Raw genomic sequence first — 23,332 nt, forward strand, 5'->3', positions numbered from 1 at the left:
TCATGCTCTAAGCCCAGAGCTTACTCACTGCCAATTCTCATCTCATCAGTGTTGCCAGGGCAGGAGCCACTACAGGCTGGGAGCAGTGAGGCCTTAAAACAGAAGGCGGTGTGGTCAAGTCTGGCACGTACAGCCTGAAAGCTCCCCTCTCAGTAGCTATGTGGATCAAAGTTCTGAACGCCTCTGGCCCTGCATGGGCCACACAGGCTCCACAATGAGACGAGTCAGGGCAAACCTGTCAGTGTTAGAACGTGGCAAGAGCACGCAGAACTGCAGTGCTCTCGAAGCACAGGCGTGTTTCGGGAGCTCATCCCTCTGAGAGATGGCACAGCTGGTACCAGTGGCTGGTGGAAGGAGTCACCAAGTCTCCACACAACCCAGGGCTATCCCTGCCACAGACAGAGACTCTGACCCAGAGACTTCATCACAAAACTCTGGGCTGGCATCTACTGGCAAGCATGGTCTGGGGATATCTACCATCTAACTCACTGCAGCCAGCACGTTCGACTGCCTGGGTCCTTCTTCATAGGTGACAGTACAGGCTGGAGGAGGGCGAAGAGCTTCCCCAGCTACAAACACCTGCAACTCTGAAACAACCCCACACTGCCGAGCATGGCACACTGTACATGATGGACAGTGAGAACAGAGAGGCTCTCTGCGGCTCACTGTGTGGGAACCACTTGTGAGGCTGCGGAGGCCAATACTGACCATCCTGCAAGTCTCTCAGAACTGCAGGTGAGATGTCTGGCCCTGTCTGGCCCTGTGTGAGAGACTGACCACAACTCTGCTGGCCCATGGGAAGAGTGGGAGATGGAAAGCCAAAGGGGAAGACACCTTCAGAACATGGACCAGGGCCAGGCTCCCAGGACACTTTCTGGAAAGTTCTCCCACACCATGCAAATCCAACACGTATTCATGAGAAGGACCACCCCTCAGCTGTCACCTTTACAAACTAAAATCCATCTCTACCTATCTATAAACCTATAAACAAATACGAAGGAGTCTTCACAAAAAGGACCCTCCAGGGTCATGTGCCCACTCTCCCCAGCCAGTCACTGGTGACAGCTCTGCTCCCCAGTAGAGTAGGGGAAGAAGGTTGTGTGAGGCCCAGGTCACAGGTGGGACCCTTCAGGGGCAGGGAGGGGCAAGCTGGAGGATGCAGAGCATGTCATAGGCCTGAGAACAGGGCCCTCACACCTTTCTCAGCAGGGAGGGCCCCAATGCCCTGCCTCAATGTACTGATCAATAGCCAAGCACAGAAGCCACATGAGGGCTTGGCCTCTCTCCTTTTGATGAGCAGCACTGGAAGGCTGAGGCATCTGACCTGCAGAAGTTTGTCCCGTCATACCCCTCCTCCTTGCCTCCTACCTTGTACACTATCAGATTGTATCACAGCCTGCTCTTCCTCTCTCCCTCTCCTGGTACCTCAGACCCTACTCTAGCAAAGTCCCGAAATCCAAGCCAGGGAACCTGAGTGGCTGGCAGACACAGGAAGCTTCTCCAGACCAAGCACACTGGTCTCAGCTGGCTTAAGGAAAGGAGGCATCAGGCAGCAACCACAAGGATTAAAACAGACCAGACATCTAACAGTGTCTTACCTGTAATCCAAGCAGCGGAGCAAAGAAGTTGGACCCCAAGTCACCAATAACAACATAGAAGGTAATGCAGGATCCCAGCATCAGCCCAATCATGCTGTGAAGAAAGATACCCAGAGCTCTGAAGTCACACTGAAGAGGGTGCTGTTTTGTGATCAAAGCTGACTCAGGTACGCCAAGTGTGACACCCAGGACCAGACCTAGTTCCTGGGCTTTGCTGAGTTAGAGGCGATTTTGAATGTCTACATTCATAGTGCTGAGGGATGTCTGGGGCTCTCCATTGCTGGTGGGGTGAGTCCCGAGCCACACTTAACAAGTCTCTATGTTGTATCGTGTTTTCCTTCCATGGGAGCATCAGAAACTCTTTCAGGTACAGTAATATTAGATAAGTTAGAAGAAAAATCAACTGCTTCTAAAACTGTTTTCTTCTGTGTTTACAATTCCTTGATTTGGAAGCCTAAAAGTGTGATTTTGTGACAATTTTTTCCAACTCATTAAAATTTGACTCTCTCTCTCAAAAAAAAAAAGTGGCATTTCAGTTTAGAGCCCTCCTTCTGCGGCAGAGCTGGGGGCACGGTTTCCATAGCAGCATTAAGATCAGCTGTACTTGCGGCAGAGGGTTGTGGAAGGGAGACGGGGAACGGGATAATATTTAAAATGTAAACAAATAAAATGATTAATAAATTAAAAAAAAAGATTAGCTGTACTGAGAGTTATTTCGCAGTCTCCCAAGTCTCTTATTCTCATGGACATCTTAGCGAGACTCAATATGGCTTCCAACTTTGACAACAATCACTGTAAGGTCAGAGTAAACTGACTATTCTGTGAGTAACTCTTCAGAAGCACATTAGACGTTATACACTGTCCACATGGGAAGCACAGCGTTCATTTCCTGACAGACTCTGGCTCCTCCATTGCTGCAGAAACTAGGAAGGACGGACTCAGCGAGGCTGTGCAGCTCACTCACCTGGTCTCCACCAGCATCTTCCCAGCCTTGCCGTAGGCGTGGAATGCTAGAGGAAAGAAAAAAGCTCAGTCCGACAATAACCAACACTTTGGTTAAAAAGCTACCTAGAAAAGCTGTGAGCGGCAGTTTGATGAGCATCCGTCTGCTTGAAGTTTCACAGATAAGGAGATACTTTAAAACTCTGGTGCCAGACTTTCTTAGACCTACCATCCCCAAATGAAACAACATGAGACAAGAGCAAATCAAGGAGACACAGACACAAGCAAGGGTTTCTGTAGTTGTTTCTTATGAAATATTAAGGGTGAAATGAAGTCAGGACCCTGTAAGATACCGGGTTCTGCCCATGGCAGCTATGAACAGGCCTGCTTGGAGCAGTGTGAAAATAGCAGAGGCAGTCCCACTAAGGGACGGGGAAGAGGGAGAACTCAAGAGGGATCCAGAAGGTTCAAGCCCTGCCCCAGAGCCCAGTATTCATGCCCTGCTCCACAAGGATACTGCTGAGGGCTTCATATTTGTTCTGACTGTGACTTACAGAAGGAAGCTGAATCTTTGCAAGCATGGCACTCTGGGGAAGAAGGAACAAGAGCTCTGAGACTTGCCAGTGCCCGGGACAGCCAGCATGCATGACCACAGCAGTGTCCTACCAGGAAAGGGATCTCCATCTTTCCTTCCTGAGCCAGCAGATGAGAATAGAAGCTGACTCCACTGGTCCTCACCAGCCCTCACCAGTTATCTGGTCTCCACTGCTTCCCCCATGGTCCAGCCAGATCAGAGCCAAGGGAAGCAGGCTCTGGTCTTCTGGAGCAGCCACAAGCAGTGCATGTGACAGGATGGCCTCGGCCTTGTCACAGCCCCAGCTTCCTGCCTCTTGTTTCCTCTCTTACTCTGGGCCAGTGGCCCTGTGAGGCTGGAGAGCAGGAAACACATACACTGGGTATGAATGAACCAAACAAAATCCTTGTTACTTTTAACCAAGGAAGAGGCACAGTGTTGGCAAAAGCCAGACAGTTGGCATCAGCCTCCACTTGGCCTGAGAACAACAAGACTTCAGCCTCCAGGGGTCACTCTGGCCTTTCCCAGACTTAGCTGGGAAAGGAACCTAACATACCCCTCAGGTTCATCTAGCCAGAACTAAAACACACTTTAGAATGTTTTCCAAGGTCTGGATAGGAAATTTCAAAAAACTAAAAACTTTTCAAAAAACTATAGAGGTGATGACATGAACAGCTGTGTGTCATGTCACCAAAAGATCCACTCTAAGCCGTGTGCCAGAACACTCAGCATACGACATGGTGGGCCTGCCAGCCAGAGATGGTGCGTGCCTTTAGGGAGGCAGAGGCAGGCAGCTCTCTGGGTTCAAGGCCAGCCTGTCTACAGTGACTTCCAGGACAGCCAGAGCTTCCCCGAGGGCAGAACCTGCAGCCCATTCCCACTCCAGTCTCACGCCTTACTTCTCTGACAGGAAAGTGGGTCCACCGCACTCCAGACACAGACTACGCTGCCCTGGAAGATGCTATAGGAAAATGGAAGTCACCAGCTAGTCAGAGAGCAGCAGGAGAGGTAGCACTCTCTTCTGCCAGATCCCTCTGAGCAGGACCCAGGCCAAGACTAGGCTTTCTGCCCCCTACCTTTGAGACCTGAGAAACAGGGCCACAGGACGCCAGGTAGAACTGACTCTACCCTCCACCTGTCTGTAACACTCAGCAAGGCAAGAAAGGGGTGCTATTCAAGATAGGGACAGACATGAGAGATAGGGACAGACATGAGGCAGGGACAGACATGAGAGGTAGGGACAGACATGAGAGACAGGGACAGACATGAGAGGTAGGGACAGACATGAGCAAGGCAAGAAAGGTAGGGACAGACATGAGCAAGGCAAGAAAGGTAGGGACAGACATGAGAAAGGCAAGAAAGGTAGGGACAGACATGAGGCAGGGACAGACATGAGAGGTAGGGACAGACATGAGAGATAGGGACAGACATGAGGCAGGGAGGAGGTTGCTGCTCATGACTACCAGGCAGGCACGCACGAGACAGGAACACTGGGCAGTGGCTTCAGTTGAGCTGCTTCTGGAGGAGGTGTAAAGTGGCCCAGCAGCCCCCACTGCTGGGCAAGCACCAAGCCAGCAGCTCCACCAGGTGCACAGTGAACACTGTCGGCCCCAGAAGGCTGCAGCAGCACAGAAACCCATCAGGGAACTCCACTTCACAGTCTTGTCACCAAACCAAGTGGCAGGCACACTGGTCACACTACTCATTCAGCTATCTTGCCCTGATGGGCACTCCTTTAGGCCTATGAAGGGTGAGAGGCACACCAACCATAAGCCATGGTGACACACTATTCACTGATGAGACCTCAGGTGGATGTCAGCAATCTCTACTGCTATGGAAGGCGGCTTCCTCCCAGAGCACACACGCCTAGGGCAGGGTCTAAGAAGAGTTTCCCAGGAGTCACTGATACGTCTCTGTTACCTTCTACCCTGACTGAGAGAACGCACCCCTCAGATTTCCTGTAGCATGCCTGTAGGGCATTTTCTTCATTAATGATTGATGTGGGAGGACCCAGCTCACTGCGGTCACCGCCACTCCTGGACGTCCTCAGTTGTATAAGCAAGTTGAGCAAGACATGGAGAGCAACCCGGTAAGGATGGTAAGGATGCTCCTCCATGGTCTCTGCTTCAGTCCCGGCCCTGACTCACCTCAGTGATGACCTGAGTGTGACCTGAGAGTCATAAGACAAAATAACCCTTTCCTCCCCAGCTGAAGTTGGCCACAGTGCTTTATCATGAACGAGAAACCCTGAAACATCTTCTGAGATGAAACGAGGTTTAAAGAAAGCCACGTTGAGGGCTGGGGATTTGGCTCAGTGGTAGAGTGCTTACCTAGGAAGCGCAAGGCCCTGGGTTCGGTCCCCAGCTCCGAAAAAAAAGAACCAAAAAAAAAAAAAAAAAAAAAAAGAAAGCCACGTTGAGGGGAGGGGGGAGGGGGATGTTTGCCCGGAAACCAAAGAATTATTATTACGTATTAAATAAATTAAAAAAAAAAAAAAAAAAGAAAGCCATGTTGAGTCTGATGAGCTGGGCATGGAAACAGGAGATTTAAAGGAAAAAGAAAAGAAAAAGATCCAAAATCACTACAGCAAAAACAAACTGGTAGCCAAATTCATCAACAACCCCCACTGTGCTACTGTGATTCTGTACTCTGTAGACATTCACCCTCCAGAGCTGGGGGAGGGGGCCATGGGACAGGTCACTGCCACAGCTGCTGATACTGTTAAGACTTCAATGTGAGGAAAAGGCCCCAGTGCTCCCATCGAGTGCTAATAGTAAACAGACTCCTTGTTCAAGACACAACTATCACCCTGGAAATTTTTCGCCTTCTTCCATAGTCTCCAAGTGAGGACAAAGGCCATCTGTCCATCTAATCTACAGAGCACCTGTGCCCATGACCCAACCCAGGGTCCACTCTTATGCATCCACAGACACGGGCCATCTGTCAGGTCTGCTGTACCTTGAGGGAAGGAGGGGCTCACCTTCCAAGCACTCTGACGTGCTGTGGTACAAAGTACACACTGAGGCCTGATCCATCGAGAGAACAAAGGAAAAGAGAAAAGCAGGTGTCTGTCTAGCTGCTAAGAGGGCTCCGCAGTACCTGTAGGACCACCATGGCAGGAGGGGGCACAGTAGACCCTCCTCACTACGACTCTGGCCCCCATACGGTCAGTATCCCCACCTTGGAGACAAAGGGAAACTGGTGCTAAGCTGACAGGTCCAGAAGACTGACTGTCTGGGCACCTGAGAGACTGGGGACCAGGGAGATTGGGACTCCAAGAAATGCCTAGAGATCTGAAACACTCTGGGGACGGGAAGATTGAGGGCCAGAAGACTGTCTGGGGGTCCAGGAGATTGTCTGAAAGCCTAGAAGACTCTATGAGGGCCCACATAGGCAAGCTGGCTTGTCTAGGATCAAACTCGCAAGACCACTGGCACCTGGGAATCTGTTGTTTCCAGTGGTTCCAACGGTCGGTTACAGCTGGAGCCCGGGCATTCACAGGTGGTGTCCATCTGACAGCTTTCCTTGTCTTTCACATCTGGACAAACCGGTTTCACTTCTCAGGAACTTTTGAAGAATAACTGACTGGCCAACTACTGATGCCATGACCTCCCCAGCCCAGGGCTCATACCTTTCAGAACACAGGAGTCTGAAGCTGGAACTTAGGAAAAGACAACACACAAGCAGAGCTCTTAGAGGGAAAGTACCATATACCCAACATGGCTCCACACTACCAAGGGCATCCCCCCAAGAGTCTCACTCCCTAGATTCTAGTAGGGAATGCTTCATCCGGTAGGACAAAACTAGGCCATCTCAGTGTGGGCCAAGTGAGGCAGCCTCCCTTCCTCAGGTAGCAGTAAAAGACAGAACATCATTGTCATCAGAAAAGGAAGAGTGGGAAAGCACCCCTTGGGTTCTGAGGCCAAGAACAAGCACAGGGCACTGGTGCCAGCCGTAAAGCAGACTAGGGAAAAACAAGAGGCCACACTGCAAAAGCCCGTGTGCATATCTGGAGGGCAAGGTGGAGGCTTGGCGCCTCACACCTCTACGTATCACTCCCATTCAGTTGTTAAGAACTACTTTATTTTGCATTACCTCATTTGCCCCAAAACTCTGCCATTTTCTTCTTTGGACAGTGAGAGCCAGGAGGATAAGTCAGGCACACGGCAGGTGAGGGCAGGTAAGGGCAACATCCGAGCCACACAGGGGCTGCTGGGTGAGGAACATCCCCAGGAGGCCAGGAATGTTCTTCCCACATTCTCCCACAAGGCTGTCCCAAGAGCAGAAGAGTAACCCTCTCACCCCACCCCAAAGAACCCAAGTCCAAGCCTGGAAGGCAGAGAACCAGGCTTCACGTGAGGGTGACAGGACAGTGAGGCCCCTCAGTGCCCTTGAAGCCAAACCACCCAGAGACAAATCCTAAATGCTCTGTTCAGTCCCTGTGGCTGACACTGTTTACAAAGAACCAGAAGGAAGAGAACTGCAGTCAGCAGTCCTGGGAGAGAAGCCCACCGTCTGGGCAGGTGGAACACGGAGTCTCAGTCACAAGCTGCACTCGAGAGCTGCCTGTGTGGACTTCCAGGAATTTGAGCTCCTTTCAGTCGCTCAAGACTTTCAGGTACAGGGAGCTAGAGTCAGCAGCGAGCAGAAGTGACCCTGCTGGGCTGGGAAGGTAAGTGCGGCCGGGCCACTGTACAGAGGAGGCTCAGGCTCAGGTGAGAGAGAGGCGACCGCTGTGCACCCTCATCTCAGCTCCATTGTAAAGCAGGAGATTTGGGGTAGGAGACAGGGTTTCTCTGTGCTGCCCTGGCTGTCCTAGAACTCACTCTGTACACGAGTCTGGCCTCAAACTCAGGAGATGCACCTCTATCTGCCTCCCAAGGGCTGGGATTAAAAGTGTGCACCACCGGACTTCATTATTTCTGAACAGTGTTACTAAGTGTCTGTTTTTGAAAATTATTTCATTCAGCACACAAAAAGCAGAGGCAAGTAGATCTCTGTGAATTCTAGGCCAGCCTGATTCACATAGCAAGTTCCAGACCAGGCAGAACTCCATAGCGAAGCTTTGTCTCAAAACCAAAAAGAACAAACCCACAGTAATATGTGTCTGTCTGTCTGTGCATAGATAAAGCTCTATGCATTACTGAATGTGCATATGTGTATGTGTGCATACATGTCACACTGGACATGTGTATGTCAGAAGACACCTCTGTAACTCGGTCTCTTCTTCTTCTTCTTCTATCACCTGTGTGTGGGTCCAGGAATTGAACTCAGGTTGTCAGACTTGTGCAGCAACTCACTGTATCATCTCCCCAGCCCATGTGTTGTTCTTTTGAAGCTGGCCTTAAATTTGCTATGAAGCCAGGCAGAGGCCGGTCTTGAAATCCTTGCCCTCCTGCCTTACCCTTCCGACTGCTGGGGTTAGAGGTACACACCACTGCACCCAGCTAGCAGTAACATTAAAAACAAAAACAAAACACTGCACTCCAAAAGACTCCTTAAGAAGAAATAGAAGAAAAGAGCTAAACAAGAGGAATAAGACCCCAGGCTCCCCAAGCAAGAGCACCCACTTCATGAAAGGGGCCTGTGAGCTGTGCCAGCTCTGAAAGCCAGGTCTTACCCAGGCCGGCATAGGTTCTCCTCTTGCTCAAGCTGGCCGACTTCACCAAGAACATGCAAGACTGGTGCGTCATCCAGGAGCAGAAGACCAGGAGCAGGGCCCCCAGGACAATGCCACACTGTAGGATGGAGAGAAAGAGACATATTCACAAAACCAGATCTTCTTTGAATCTCCACCTCAAACATCCACAGCACAAGGGGCTCATACAGGCCCTCACTGCTCCATCTGTTCCGACTGACCTCCTATGGGTAACAGCTGAAAGTGACAGTTCCCTAAAACAGAAGCAGGATCCTTGAGTCCTGTTTTAAAGGGGCCTTGTAAGTCCTAAGTCTACGGGGTGAGGCTGTGGGCTGGCATCCCACACTCCCTACACGCACCTCATATGTGGTACCTTTAACCACCTTTCTCAATAGCCCTATGTGGTAAACATAGTCTAGAAGGATTAAGAATGGTGTATGCCTTACTCACAAATTAAAGAGATGTTGCCCATGTGACCCTGCAACTACTCTTAGGTCTTTCTCCATCAGGATGAAAGGCTCATGCACGAACTATTTACCAGTGGGTTTAGCTACAACCCAATGAAAGAGAGTTCAGTGGCCTTCAAAGGTGACTAGGAAATCAACTCTAGTCCAGCCATGCAAAGAAGTGTTATTAAGGTTCAACGGCACAGACACACCACGCTGCAGAAAAGGGGGGCGTGAAGACAGCTAACTTTGCACTGCCAGGTACAGAACGTTTAAGGAAGACTGGAAGCTGGCCAGGCAACAAGTCAAAGGGCTGAGGGAGGGACAGCTGCTGATCACAGAGGGGCAGAGGAGATTTTGGGGGGGGATAAAGGAGCTCTTCTATGTTCTGACCACAGTAGCCATTGAATACATACATCAAAACCCAAAGGGCCACACCCTAAAACAGCGACGTTTGGTTACACGTAAATTGCTCCTCAGTAACTCTGACGATTAAGGCATCAGTGGTTTGCACCAGGCATGATGGTATGCATGCTTTGATCCTAGTACTAGGAAGACAAAGGCAGGTGCATCTCTTTGGGTTCAAGGCCATCCTGGTCTGGTCTACGTATCAAGTTCCAGGCCAACCAAGGCTATATAGTAAGACACTAGTAATTGAGGACATAGTTCAGCAGTAGAATGCCTGCTGGAAGTAGACCCTCGGTGCTGTAATAAACAAACAAACAAATAATACAAAATACTAACACTGCTACACCAGAACAGTGTGTCACCAAAAGGGGAGTTGAGAGGAGGGACATGGGGGCTGTCTGTACTTTCTACTCAGTTGACCATAAAGCGAATACTGCTCAAAATAAGTAAGCAAATAAAGTTTATCAATATAAAAAACAAACCACAACATAACATCAAACTCTCACCGGAATGGTCCAAAGACCCACAATACCAAACACCGCGGAGGACACGAAGCATCTGAGTGTCTAACGCCTGTGCTAGCAGGCAAACACACACACACACACACACACACACACACACACACACACACACATATACATACACACACACATACATACACACACACAGAGACACACACACATACATACACACACACAGACACTGACATACACACAGACACACACACAGACACTGACATACATACACAGACGCACACACACACATAGACACACACATACACAGACACACACATACACAGACACACACACACAGACACTGACACACACACACACACACACACACACACACAGATATACAGGTCTATCCACAACATTGCATATCAACAACAGGTTGATAACTACACACCATGATCCCACCTCCTCCAAGTCAAACCAGGCCACACCAACCTCTGGCACAACCGAGCAATAGGTGGTAGTCTCCTGGTGGACAGATAAGTGTGCCAGCATTATGGAAATCCTCAGTGTACAGCAAGGTACATATGTTCTTTTACCTCATGAAAATCCATCAAGTGTGCTTTTAAAGTATATGCAGTTTTCCACACACTAAATAACAATGTATCTGTTTTAACTGCCAGAATCACTAAACAAACCCTAAACCCAAAGTTTTCTTTAGGTACCGCTAAACTCTAACACATTCCCCAATACTCTGCTAAACTCAGATGGCTTTGCCCCAAGGTTCCTGGAGGAGATAACCACCCAGTGATAGGAAGTTGACAGGTTTTAGGCACACAGTTCGACTGTTTCTAGTCTCCCTTGCACACTGGGTTCCAAGTTCTCCCAAGCTCTTCCCAAGCAGATCGCCACCTGGCTCGTCTCTGTATGCTTGAGCAGAGGCCTAGCATCCGTGCACAGCAATGTTCCAATCTAAAGACTGCTCAACCACCTGCACCCAAACAGCTAATTTCCCAGTCATCTATGACAGACCCCCAAAAAAAGAGTCAGTCACACTTCACAGACAGGCAGCAAAGATGACAGAGTTCACTTGGAGATTTGAAACCAGCCAACACTCAAGTCCCAGGATGCATTTCTGCTGACAGGAAAAGTTTCCATGGACACTGGGAGACGTAGGCACTCCAAAAACATCCAAAACCACCCCCAACAACTCAACACTGGGGTTCACAACACAGATGTCACCCCGGATGATCTAGCCCTGTTCTTCTGCCTACATCTATCAACCATATCAAATACCTCACCCGGGAACCCTAGATGCCTTCTCAATCAGGATAGAATGTAGAGGATCAAAAAAAAACCTCCCCAATTAGAAAAACGTGTTTTCTATTTTTAGACTGAGACATGAACCATAAAACACGCAAAGTAGTTGTTAGTCTAATATTAAATTATCAACAATCCATTTTCACTTCCAAATGCCTATCACAGATTAATCTTCCACATCACCTCCTGGGTGTCATCGGATAGAAGGGGCGATCTTTGCCTTGATTTCCCACTGTCCCAATAGCAGAGGACAGCACACGTGGCAAGAATGAGAGAATCTACCACTTCCTTTGTTAGTCATTACCCAATTTGACGTTTCCATCTGCTTCCGCAAATCATTGGTAGATTCAGCAGAGCCACGTAGAAATATGACCATCTTTTCACGTGGCATTCAACACTGGAATAACATCAAACTTTTTTGTATGTCTGCTTTTCCAACTGTGGTGACACATACACAGATCAGACCAAACGAATACTTTAAATCACCTCGATTAAGCCTTGTTGGTAGCCGAAGCTGAGGACCGGCATGATTCCGTGCAATCCGTCGGAGTCAAACACAGGACTAACAAAAACATTATCAATCTGCTCACTTATCGTTCTCTGTGCTCTTCCGTACGGTGTTAGTAGACGCGGAACGCGCAGATCCAGATCATGCACGACTCGCTTCGAGGACTTTGCTCGGGTCTCTTCCCTACCCGCCGGGCTCACACACCCTTCCCATCAGCGGAGCACTTCAAACCCATGCCCCCGCGACCCCGACTCACCTGTTTGAAGCAGAAAGGCATGGTGAGTACGCTGACCCCCACTATGCTGTTTACGACGTTCGTGACCAGCCCCCACTTGGAGGTGGAGGCGGCGGTCATTTTGAGGGTCTAGGGGCCGGGACGGCGCGACCCTAGATAACCCTAAACCGGGATCAGGGGACCCGCAGACAGGCGTCGCAAAATCAGCCTCCGGACCCTGTCAGACTCCGCAGCAGCCTCACAGCCATGGTTTCAGGTTCCCGCCTCCGCCTCCCGAGAGTGGAGCAGGGACCCGGAAGCGCCGCAGGCAACGCTAGCAACACCTCAGCTCCGCTTCGCTGCCTCCGGCACACAAACTTCCGCCTTCGGAGTGTACTCTGCCAGGAAGTGACGGTATTAAGGGCGGGATGAGGCGGGACAGCAGCCAACAAGAAGCAGATGTGTATGCTCGAGGAAGCGTGACTCGAGTTCCACCCCCCGGGCGGAGCTAGGTGTAACTCTAGCCAATAAAAGGTATGTGGGGGCGGGACTACGGGACGTGGGGCGGGGTCTGAGTCGGGGCGGAGCCACAATCTGGGTTCTGGGTTCCAGGCTGTCTTTGAAGTTTTGCTCCTTCGCTAGTGACTGAGGCAGCTCTAAGACGAGAGTCTTGCGGGGTACCATCTCTAGCCGGAAGAGCAGAAGAGGAAGGGAAGGACTTTCCGGTGAGGAGTGGGCTCTTGAGGGTTAATTTTCAGGTCCTTGCCCACAGGAAGGATTTTGGGTCGCGATTGGAGGACCTTTCTAAACTGAAGCACTTAAGTTTTACAGATGAATCTTCAGGACACCGTGAGGTTTGGAGATTCAGCAAAATCACACAGCCTGTAGGAGAGAGCACGGGGATGTGTCTGTTGGTACTCAACGGGGGTGAAAGTAATCTACTGCCCTAGCAAAGGAAAGGTAAAGAGGAGAGACGAGAGAAATCTAGGATTTCAAGAGAAGGTGGCTTCTGTACTTGAAGAACTAATGAGAATTCTTCCTGGAGTAATGCGCACACTAAGGACAGTAGAGAAAGAACCCTCCCACATGGAAGCGGATGACTGGCACTTGGCAGTGTCCTTAGTGGCAATGTCTGTGGTGAATGAATGCCTAGGGACCTGAGGTCTGAGAAAGACCCCACAATATTTCCAGGAGGCCAGAGCTGTGCATGCAAGGAGAAACTTCAAGCTGCCTTAAGAGGCTCTCCTAGAAAACAATTTGATTTCTATGCAAGATCATGCACCTTAGACAAGGGACAAATTCTTCCAGCCTCAGACAGAGCAGTGTCTGGGTCAGAGCTCACGCAGATGTGAGAGAGAGAGAGAGAGAGAGAGAGAGAGAGAGAGAGAGAGAGAGAGAAAACAATAACAACAAAAACAAAACAAAACAAAAAAACAGGAAACGCCAGGGTAAAGAACAATCAATGGCCTAAGCCATTAATGCCAGCATTCAGAAGGCAGAGACAAGCATATCTCTTGAGTTTGAGGGCAGCCTAGGCTACATTAAGTGAGTTCCAGGACAGCCAGAGCTATGTGGAGAAACCCTGTCTCAAACAAAACAGAGTAATTGAATACAAAGCCAAAAATAGTACTCATCTGCGTTCACTGTTTGCAAAGTCATTGTCCACAATCTATAAAACCAGCTGCTGTATTCCCATAACCATGTAACTGACATTCAGCCTTAAGAGGGAGACAGGACTGGAGAAATGGCTCAGAACGCTGTCTGTTCTTCTAGAGGTCCTGAGTTCAATTCCCAGCAACCACATGGTGGCTCACAACCATCTGTAATGATATCTGACTCTCTCTTCTGGTGTGTCTGAAGACAGCTATAAAATCCTAGCTCAATTGGTTAGCACATGGTGCTAACAATGCCAAAGCCACAGGTTCGATCCCCGTACTGGCCAGTAAGGTATATAGACTCTGGGGCTGGAGAAATGGCTCAGCAGGTAAGAGCACTGACTGTTCCTCCAGAGATCCTGAGTTTAATTCCCAACAACCACAACCATCTGTAATGGGATCCGATGCCCTCTTCTGGTGCATATGAAGACAGCGACAGTGTACTCACATACTTGAAATAAATCTTTTTTTTAAAAGACAGCTACAGTACATTCATACATAAATAAAATAATTCCTTAAAAAAGAAGGACTGGAGAGATGGCTCAGCGGTTAAGAGCACTGACAGCTATTCCAGAGGTCCTGAGTTCAAATCCCAGCAACCACATGGTGGCTCATAACCATTTATAAGGAAATTTGGTGCCCTCTTCTGGTGTGTCTGAAGGCAGAGACAGTGTACTTATATATAATAAATAAATAAATCTTTTTTTAAAAAAAAAAGAGGGTTGCTGTCTGATACTCACTCCCTTTGATGCTGCCGCTCCACCTCACCACCCCTTTCTCTGCCACCTCAGAGTATCACTCTCTAGAGTGATCGCTACCTCTCTTTAGCATTTAACACGTACGTTTATATCCCTGAGGAAGATTACCATTTGTCTCTCAATGTTCAATCCTACCATTTCCAACTTAAATATTTCAACTACTGAAAATGAAGAACTGGCCAGGACCTGTTTCAGGACCACTTGACTAAGCTCTGGCCAATGAGAAGTAAGCCCTTTCTGTCACCCCTTAGAGGTGGATGACGTTTTCAGTTCACCGTGGGATTGGGAACACAGACATAGACATAATGATAGGAAGCCATCTTACAGCTTGGGGGCAGGGCAGGACCTGGGCAGAAGTGGAGTACCAGTTCAGAAGAAACCCAGATGTCTAGATGCCATCACAGAGCAGGCCCACTCTTCCAGTCCCTCCACTCTTTCCCGGTGGCCCCATACGGAAGAGACAATCTGATTTAACTACCTGCTGTACTCTGTTTCATGAGCTGAGCTGTAGCCTTCCTAATTCATTGTGTGGGAACCGGGAGAGCATCTTTTGCATCTTTAACTGTCACAGGTTTCTCACGCAACCCTATTTACAAAATTCACCATCATCTTGAGCGTGTGCTGTGAGTCATTCATTCTTACTGCTAGCATCCCATAATGCATATATACCTTTTCTTCTGCCCAGGGCACCCAAGTTGTCTCCAGTGATTTTCCAGGGCTGTGATGTGGCTCAGTTGGTAGAGTACCTGCCTCGTATGTAGAAAGCTCTGAGTTCAAGGTCATCCTCAGCTATAAAGGGAGCTCAAAGCCAGCCTGGGCCAAAGGAGATGCTGACTTTGGACATTAGAGTTCGTCTCCGGTAAACATGGAGAAGCAGAATTGCAGAGTCAAGTGCACGAACACCTTGAACCTCACTCGGTCTTGGCCATGAGCTCTTCAAAGTCACTACAAGGCTCCTGATTGACATTAAAAGTGGTCAAACTTCTGTCAGGAGTCAAATGGTTGCCACACCCCTCCCTCGGTAGTTTGGGAACAGAGAGCACTTGCCTTGTGTGGGTCCTGGGTTTGATCCCAGAGCTGCAATGGCTCAGCATTAAAATGGACCACCTTTGCAATGGCCTCCTTGGAAGTCATGTGCCCTCAAACTTAACAGTCTCTGACACAGCTGTTCAGTGTTGCCACTGTGGCTCAAACACTGCCATGAGTAGCATATACACAAGTGGGTGGGCATTCCAATAGAACTTTATTTATAAAAACAGGAGCTTGCCTCACTTGACCTAAGAGTTATAGGCTATGGGCCCCCTGCTCTGTGTGGTCCCCAACACTGGTTATCATCGGTTTGGCCAGTTTAATGAATCAAACTGTATCATTGTGCCTCGGATTTCCTCTTTCTAATCAAGAATGGGGTTAATCATCTATTCATATTCTTACTATCCAATTATTGTACTTTGGTGAGGTGAAATTTTTTTTTTCTTTTTAACAGTTTGTTCTTTGGAATTTTGGGCTCTCCGTGTGCTTGATAACTAATCCCGTGGCCCTCCATTCGGGTTTGTCTGCTGGCTTCCAACATCACATTAGGTTTTCGTTGTTGCTGTAACAAAGCATCACAAATTCAGCAACTGAGGGTCTGGGGGAGATGGTTCTGTGGGTAAAGAGCTTGCTGCAGTGATATGAGGACCAGAATTAGGATCCCTCGGCCTCCCTGGAATCCCAGCCTTCTGGTGGCAGATCGATCCCCAGAGCTAGATAGCTAGATATCAGACCAACAAACTCTGGTCCAGGTAAGACACTCATGATTCACTGCAGAAGGAGAAAAGTGATCATGAAAGCCACCTGGTATCGACCACTGGCTTCACATACACACATACACATACACACACTTACACACACACAGGTGCCAATACACACACACACACACACACACACACACACACACACACACACACTCAGGAACTGGAAAAATCAAGGTGTCCGGATGTTTCATTCTCTCAGAAGCTCAGGGGATATCTTAGGGTTTTACTGATGTGAACAGACACCATGACCAAGGCAAGTCTCATAAGGACACCATTTAATTGGGGCTGGCTTACGGATTCAGAAGTTCAGTCCATTATCATCAAGGCAGGAGCATGGCAGCATCCAGGCAGGTGTGGTGCAGGAGGAGCTGAAAGTTCCACATCTTCAACCGAAGGCTGCTAGCAGAGTGCTGATTTCCATACAGCTAGGATGAGGGTCTTAAAACCCACGCCAACGGGGCTGGGGATTTAGCTCAGTGGTAGAGCACTTACCTAGGAAGCGCAAGGCCCTGGGTTCGGTCCCCAGCTCCAAAAAAAAAAAAAAAAAAACCGCGCCAACAGTGACACACCTACTCCAACAAGGCCACACCCACTCCAACAGGGCCACACCCACTCCAACAAGGCCACACCTACTCCAGCAGGACCACCACCTTCTAATAGTGCCACTCCCTGGGCCTAGCATATACAAACCATCACAGGGGAGTCCAGTTCCAGCTCTTCTGGCTGTTGGCAGACCTTGGTTGTTTAGGGTTCCCAGGCCTGTTTTCTTGCTGGCTTGGAGGTCCCTACTCCCATCTTGCAAGTTACCAGCAAAGGGAAAGGGACACCTCAGACCTTTGCATGGCATCTTTGGCTCATCTGGGGACAGTTCTCTGATTTCAGGACCTCTTGCAATCAATCATTAGCTGAATAAGAGAATCTGCCTCCAGGATCAACCACTTAAATATGCAGGCCAAGACCCTATAGGCATGTTTTCCCAGGCTCTGGCCATTAAAGGGTGCATGTTTTCCAGGGCCTCTTTGTCTGCGATTTCTTGATAGATTTGTGTCCTTTTCAGAGAGGGTTACTGTGTTTTATTGTCCTGCTCCTTGTCCTCAGGACCCATCCCAAGTTTTTTACCATCCAGTCTGTAAGAACCTACCATTCGTAAGGGGCCGCCATCATTACCTCCTCTCTCTGCGTATTGTTTGTCCCTCCGAATTCACACAGTGAAGCCTTGGTTACCTCAGAACATGACCTTTTTTGGAACTTGGTTCTTTGAAGATGTTGACAGTTAGCCACCAAGTCATTCTGAATTAAGGTGTCCACTACCTGCTGTGGACTGGCGTCATTAAACAAGAGGCAGCATGAGGAACAGAACTCGATCCCTAGCGCCATTGGAATAAGGATAACACATGCTTCTAATCCCAGCAGTGAAGAGGCAGAGAGACAAAGAAGCCTAAGACTTCCTGCCCAGACAGCCTAGCAGAATTGGTGAGTTACATGTTCCGTGAGAGGCCCTATCTCAAATAGCAAGGTGGGGGATGGAGAAATGGCTCAGGGACCCAGGTTCAATTCCCAGTACCCACGTGACAGCTAACAACCATCTGTAACAGCAGTTCTAAGGGATCCAACACCCTCTGGCCTCTGTGGGCACTGCAAACATTGTGCACAGACACATGCAGGCAGGACACCCAGAAACATAAAGTTTAAATTCTTAAATTTTGTTGAAGGTGGATGGCTCCTGAGGAATGACACTTAAAGCTGACTCTGATCACCACACCAGCATGCCCACAAATTCACGCCCCTGTACACGCACCCACATGCACTAAATAAATTAATGAAATAAATAATAAAACAGGGGCTGGGTAAATGACTTAGCAGGTAAGAGTGCTTGTTACCGGGCTGGAGAGATGACTCAGCGGTGAAGAGCACGGACTGCTCTTCCAGAGGCCCTGAGTTCAAATCCCAGCAACCACGTGGTGGCTCACAACCATCTGTAATGAGATCTAATGCCCTCTTCTGGTGTGTATGGAGACAGCTACAGCGTACTTATATATAATAAATAAGTAAATCTTTAAAAGAATGTGCTTGTTACCTAAGCATGAGGACTCAAGGCAAAATCCTCGGTACTCATAAAAATCCAAACACAGCTATGCATGCCTTTAGTCTTGTGGTCCCAAACACATGGCCGCACATGCACGCATGCAAGGCTCTCACAGCCTCTGCACCTGTCACAGTCACCCTGGTCCTGTTAAGTCACCTCACCACCATGGTCATCCCTCCTGCCCCTCCACAGACTTCCTGTGCATTCACCCCTTCCCAACTTGGCTTCATCTTCAACGACCCCTTAACCACAAAGCCAATTGACATAGGAGCCACATTCACAACACCCACATAATCCTCCAGAGAGAGCCATGCAGACCATGAGGCAAGTACTTGCAGGGAAAGAGCTAAGCATGAGGCCTGTGGAGATCCCAGACCTTCCTGTCAGATCCTGAGGATGTCGTCTTTGGAGCATGGCTTCTCGGAAAGGAATGAGCTCATCAGTCCAGGCTCCTTCACTGAGCAGCACCAGAACACAGACTAGATGATCTCAGCATAGAAAAGGGTCTTCCCAGCTAGGCAGTGGTGGTGCACACCCTTAACCCCATTACTCAGGAGGCAGCTGCAACTGGATTTCTAGGGGTTCTAGCCAAGCCTGGTATATAAAGCGAGTTCCAAGAAAACGGGGCTACACAGAGAAACTCTGTCTTGAAAAAACAAAAAGAAGAGGAGGAAGGAAGGAAGGAAGGAAGGAAGGAAGGAAGGAAGGAAGGAAGGAGTGTTCCCAAGAGGAGAAAGGCAGATGTTGCCTGCAGAGGAACCCATTGACTAAGGGAAGAGAGTGAGGGCAGCCAGGCAGAAGGGCAGGCATGTTCCTATGACTAGGACCTGACCCAGAGAACCAGAAAGGTGGGGTGGTTTTCAGTGAAGACTTTTCAGCTATCTTTCTTCCTCTCTGCTGCCTGGAGAGCTGTAGGCTAGTGTGGGGTCCTGCAGCTTCTCCACCACAAGGCTTGGGCTGCTTGGGGAGGCAGGACCAAGGGTGTGGGAACTTTGACTGTGTTTCCCCACGCTGGGTGGGTGTCAGGCTGTGGGAAGCTGCGGGACACTGCTCCAGGGGTAGGGAAGCACAGTCTGTGTTGTGGGACACAGCCCGAGCCAGTTCGGGAGTCCTTGGACCTCCTTAGGCCAGGACTGTTGGGTTCTCAGGCTTTTGGGCATCCAGAGCTGAGAAGGGAGTGGGGCCCAAGGGCTGGATCTAGCCCGGGGCCAAGGGGGAAGGGGTAATTCCGGCTGGTCCCAAGAGGATATTCCTTGGCTAGACAGCAACAAGCTTTGTTTGGTGGCTGCCAGAGACTTCCTACAGACTAGCCGGCGGCTCTGTAGGGAAAGGGCTTCTCTGTGGCTCCCCATGGCCGATTCGGATCCTGATGAAAAGAAACAGTCCATGGTTTTAAGACATTTAATTGTCATGGGGGGAAGTGAATGAGTAAAACCGTATCCCCACTTCTCAGAGTGGGCCTGAGATTAAATACCTTTTGCAGGGAGTGTCTGGGAAGAAAAGGTTATTGGCTAAGCCTCCAGGCCTTTGGGTACCTCATTGTAATGGAGATCTGTCTTGAGCCTACTGACCTGTGGTCACATCCTCTACCTATGGAGGGAGGGACTTGGGGCGTTGCCCTTACATGTCTGATGGCCACAAATCTATGGAGGGCTGTGGCTAGTGAGCCTGGTTTCCTGGGAATCAGACGAAATACCTATCGTCCCTTTCAGGGTCACTGGGGTTTCAAACCTCCTTAACCAGCAACCAGAGTGCCTTTCACTGTCCTGCCGAGAGCAGGTGAAATGTTTCTGAGTTCTCACAGCCTATGTGGAATCATGTTACTTCACTGTCAATCAGGAAATCATGGCTAGTGCATCTTCAGGATCCATTACCACTTCCTATGACACTCGCTGCCTCTCAGTCTGGGATATCATTGCTGTGATACACATGTGATCTTAAATGACTCCACAAAAGACCATCCGCATATTGGGGACCATGCATGTGGCTCTCGGGGAGCAGGGAAGCTTTAGGAGGTGAGTCTAATGTAAGGAACGTAGGTCGTGGAGGGGCTGCCTTTGAACAGGAAGAGCCCTTTCTTTCTCTCACCGCTTCTCTCTTTGCTTCACCATGTGAGGTTGGTAGGTCTTCTCTTCCAGAAACCTCCACCATGATTGACTTTAGCCCTTAGGGCCAAAACAACAAAGGCAAGCAATCGACCATCGACCATGGATGGATGGATCTTTTGATACCAGGAGCCAAAGATAACCCTCCTTTTAGATTGATATCTGGGACATGTATGCAGCACAGCACTGGGACACTGACCAGCACAGAACTCTCTCCAGGAATGCTTCTCTACAATGGGGTCCTCACCTCACGGGGTCCCCTCTGCTCACCACACAGCAGCCAGCATTATTTCAACCCACACCACTCCCTTGCTAGGACCCTGCAGGTGTCCTGCACAGTGTACAGTCCCCCCCCAAGCTGTCACCAGCGTCCTCCCCTCCCTTAGCCCACCTCCACCACAGTTGTGCTGGTTGGTTGGGTCCTTCCTGAGGGTTAGGAAGGTGCTCAGGACCACACAGGTCACTATGACCCCAAAGCCCCCTTCCCTGTAGCACCACCGGCCGAGCAGATCTCTAGTCACTTTCTGCTGCTGCTGTGTGGAGTCTCTCACTGTGCCCGGTACCTCAGGAAGAAGAATACAGACTGAACTCTTCAGCCATTCAGACCTTCATCCCGCTGGCCTAGAGCAAAGCCTCGGTAGGGCCTCCGGTCTCCACAAGAAGAGGAGCTGGGCCCTAACACCATCTCCTGGCATGGTCTTAAGGTGCAAGCCCTTGCCAGTCCCTGAGGGAGGGAGGTCACAGGGATGCCTTGTCCCAGCAGATGCAGGTCTTTTTCTAAGTGTGTCCTGAGCTTGGGTGGCCCACCCCCACCCCTACCCAGAAGCCTGACAGTTCGACCTTTGCAAATGTCCCCAGCTCAGACAAAGACTGCAGATTATAATCTTGGCCACCAGGAGGAAACGTACCCTGAACCTTCCATTATCGGTCTGTAATTACTGGAAGCCATGGAGAATTCGACAAGATGGAAAACCTGCTTTCATCTACATTTTCCCCCTCCTTTTCTTATAATTCCAGGTGTGAGAGAAAAGAAGTAGGCTTGGTCTCAGTGTAGACAGCCTTTCTGTCTGCTTCTCCTACATAGAAATCCAATGGGGTGCGTACAAACAGGCTGCCCCAGGGATTCTTGCCAAGGTACCCTGATGAGAAGGGGGTGCCATCTCAGCACCCCTTCCCCAGCAAATCCATATGCCGAGTGTCTTGTTTAGGCAAGAGGCAAAGCCTCAGAGGCAGAGGGACAGAGGGGACAGAATATAAGCACACTCTTCCTCCTGACACCCTCAGCAAGGCACAGACCTGGCCCAGAAACACCACCTCCAGCACAAGCCTCAGTCCTCCCATACTAGGGCCACCTTAGCTCAGTCTCAGCCTAGGACCTGTGGAGTTACCAGGGCTGAGATCCAGCCTGCCACCACTCAACTTTCCATGCCTCCCTTTCCCAGGGAGGGTGGCCCAGGAATGACAGGGAGGAAACGGTCACAAGACTCAGAACTCTTCAAACTGCACCACAGAGGGCGGGATGGGAGGGAGGGCAGAAGATCCAAAGAGCAACATTGGACCCACCCACTCTCCAGGAGTGCCAGGAGAGGTAGCCCCCAAGGGCTCTGGCCACGCATAGAAGCAGTGATGCTGCATTGTAGAAGGGACGGGGTACCAATGACCAGCGCCCCCTATGTCTTGCTTAGGGGTGGGGTACCAGTGCCCTCCATTCCCTGCTCAGGGCTTCCAAAAGTAAGGGTAGACAGGGTAGAGTCCTGTCCAGCTTCCTTTTTTCCCCTATGGTGCTTGCTGGGCAACCTAAGGGCTCTGCATGTGCTAGACACTTACTTTACACTGAGCTATAATCCAGACCTAAGAAATAGGTCTATTGTGCTCAGTGCTGGCTTGTCCCATCATCAGACCAAAGAGCAGAGGGTTCCCCTGTCTCCCACAAAATAGGACTCATCTAGAAAACATGAGTCCTATTGCTTCAGGGAAGGGATGACCTTCTAGCACAGGGTAACTGGACCCCAGAGAGTCCTATCCCCATGAGGGTTTCCTGAATCCTTGCTGGATCCCCTCTGGTGTCAACGCCCCAGGCTTCAACCAGGTGTTCCTTCTCTCTGTTAGGCTGAGACATGGAGTTTCGAGGATCAAGCAGACACAGCTGAGAGTCCTGGGGCACAGTTGGGCTGTATCCAAGTCCCCATGCAGCAGCTGCAACCCTGAGCTCCCTGCACCTCCCCAGTGCTCTCAAAGGCTGCTGTACAGTGGCCCCGGGGAGGTACGCTGGAATGCAGCAGGCCCAGGCCCAGCTCCTCAGCCTCCCCAGCTGTGCCAAGGACCACGCAGATAGAGCTGGTATGAAAGTCCCTTACAGGAAATCAGTAATAGAGGCCAGAGCACAAGGGGCTCCAATAAGCTTACACTGAGGATAGGGCTGCAGAGGGCAGTGGGAGGTGACCGGCATGGAGGCGGAGCCTGGGCAGGGAGAGAAGGCTTAGGGAGGGCGTGATCAGTGGGCAGGGGGCTTAGGAGAGGCCAAGTCTAAGCCAGGTGAGTATTTATGCCTGGTCTAACTCCTGTTCCATCTGTACTCCGTCTGGTAGACATGGAAAGTCTGCTAGCCAGCAAAGGCCGGAGTCACGCATGGGTCCTAGCTGCAGGGGAGTGAGCCTAGTATCTTAGCTTGCTGCTCACCAGACTCCATAGCAGCAGGGGTTCTCTCACAGCTGAGAATTATAGTGGTCCCTGACAGTCTCCAAGGCAGAACCCAGTGCCCCACAGTGTGGTCTCTGGACAGATAATGTGTTTTGCTTGTATCTTCAACCTTGAAGGGAGTCCTACAGGGCAGAG

General features: G+C 49.9%; 1 protein-coding gene and 1 long non-coding RNA gene across 24 annotated transcripts in view; one reads left to right on the forward strand and one right to left on the reverse strand.

Annotated features, from left to right (window-relative positions):
• Slc38a10 (solute carrier family 38, member 10) overlaps positions 1-12,509 on the reverse strand; it is a 49,591-nt gene extending 37,082 nt beyond the window's left edge. For 22 of the 23 annotated variants that reach the window (XM_087572593.1, XM_087572592.1, XM_087572591.1 and 19 more), the window contains exons 1-4: positions 12,143-12,482; positions 8,735-8,852; positions 2,563-2,608; positions 1,599-1,692 (exon numbers count right to left, since the gene is read on the reverse strand). Coding sequence is in view for 15 of the 23 variants with exons in the window: in XM_087572585.1 (XP_087428711.1) it covers positions 1,599-1,692; positions 2,563-2,608; positions 8,735-8,852; positions 12,143-12,241 (357 nt within the window). In the remaining 8 variants the exon portion in view is untranslated. 23 annotated transcript variants of the gene reach the window in all.
• A 231-nt stretch (positions 12,510-12,740) lies between these two features.
• LOC148003213 (uncharacterized) lies at positions 12,741-16,010 on the forward strand. Its single transcript, XR_015632337.1, has 2 exons — positions 12,741-12,825; positions 15,199-16,010. It is a non-coding gene; the product is annotated as an uncharacterized LOC148003213 (long non-coding RNA).
• Positions 16,011-23,332: the final 7,322 nt, after the last annotated feature.

Source organism: Rattus norvegicus, chromosome 10 (assembly GCF_021556685.1).
Source record: "Rattus norvegicus strain SHRSP/BbbUtx chromosome 10, alternate assembly SHRSP_T2T, whole genome shotgun sequence".
Classification (NCBI taxonomy): Eukaryota; Metazoa; Chordata; class Mammalia; order Rodentia; family Muridae; genus Rattus; species Rattus norvegicus.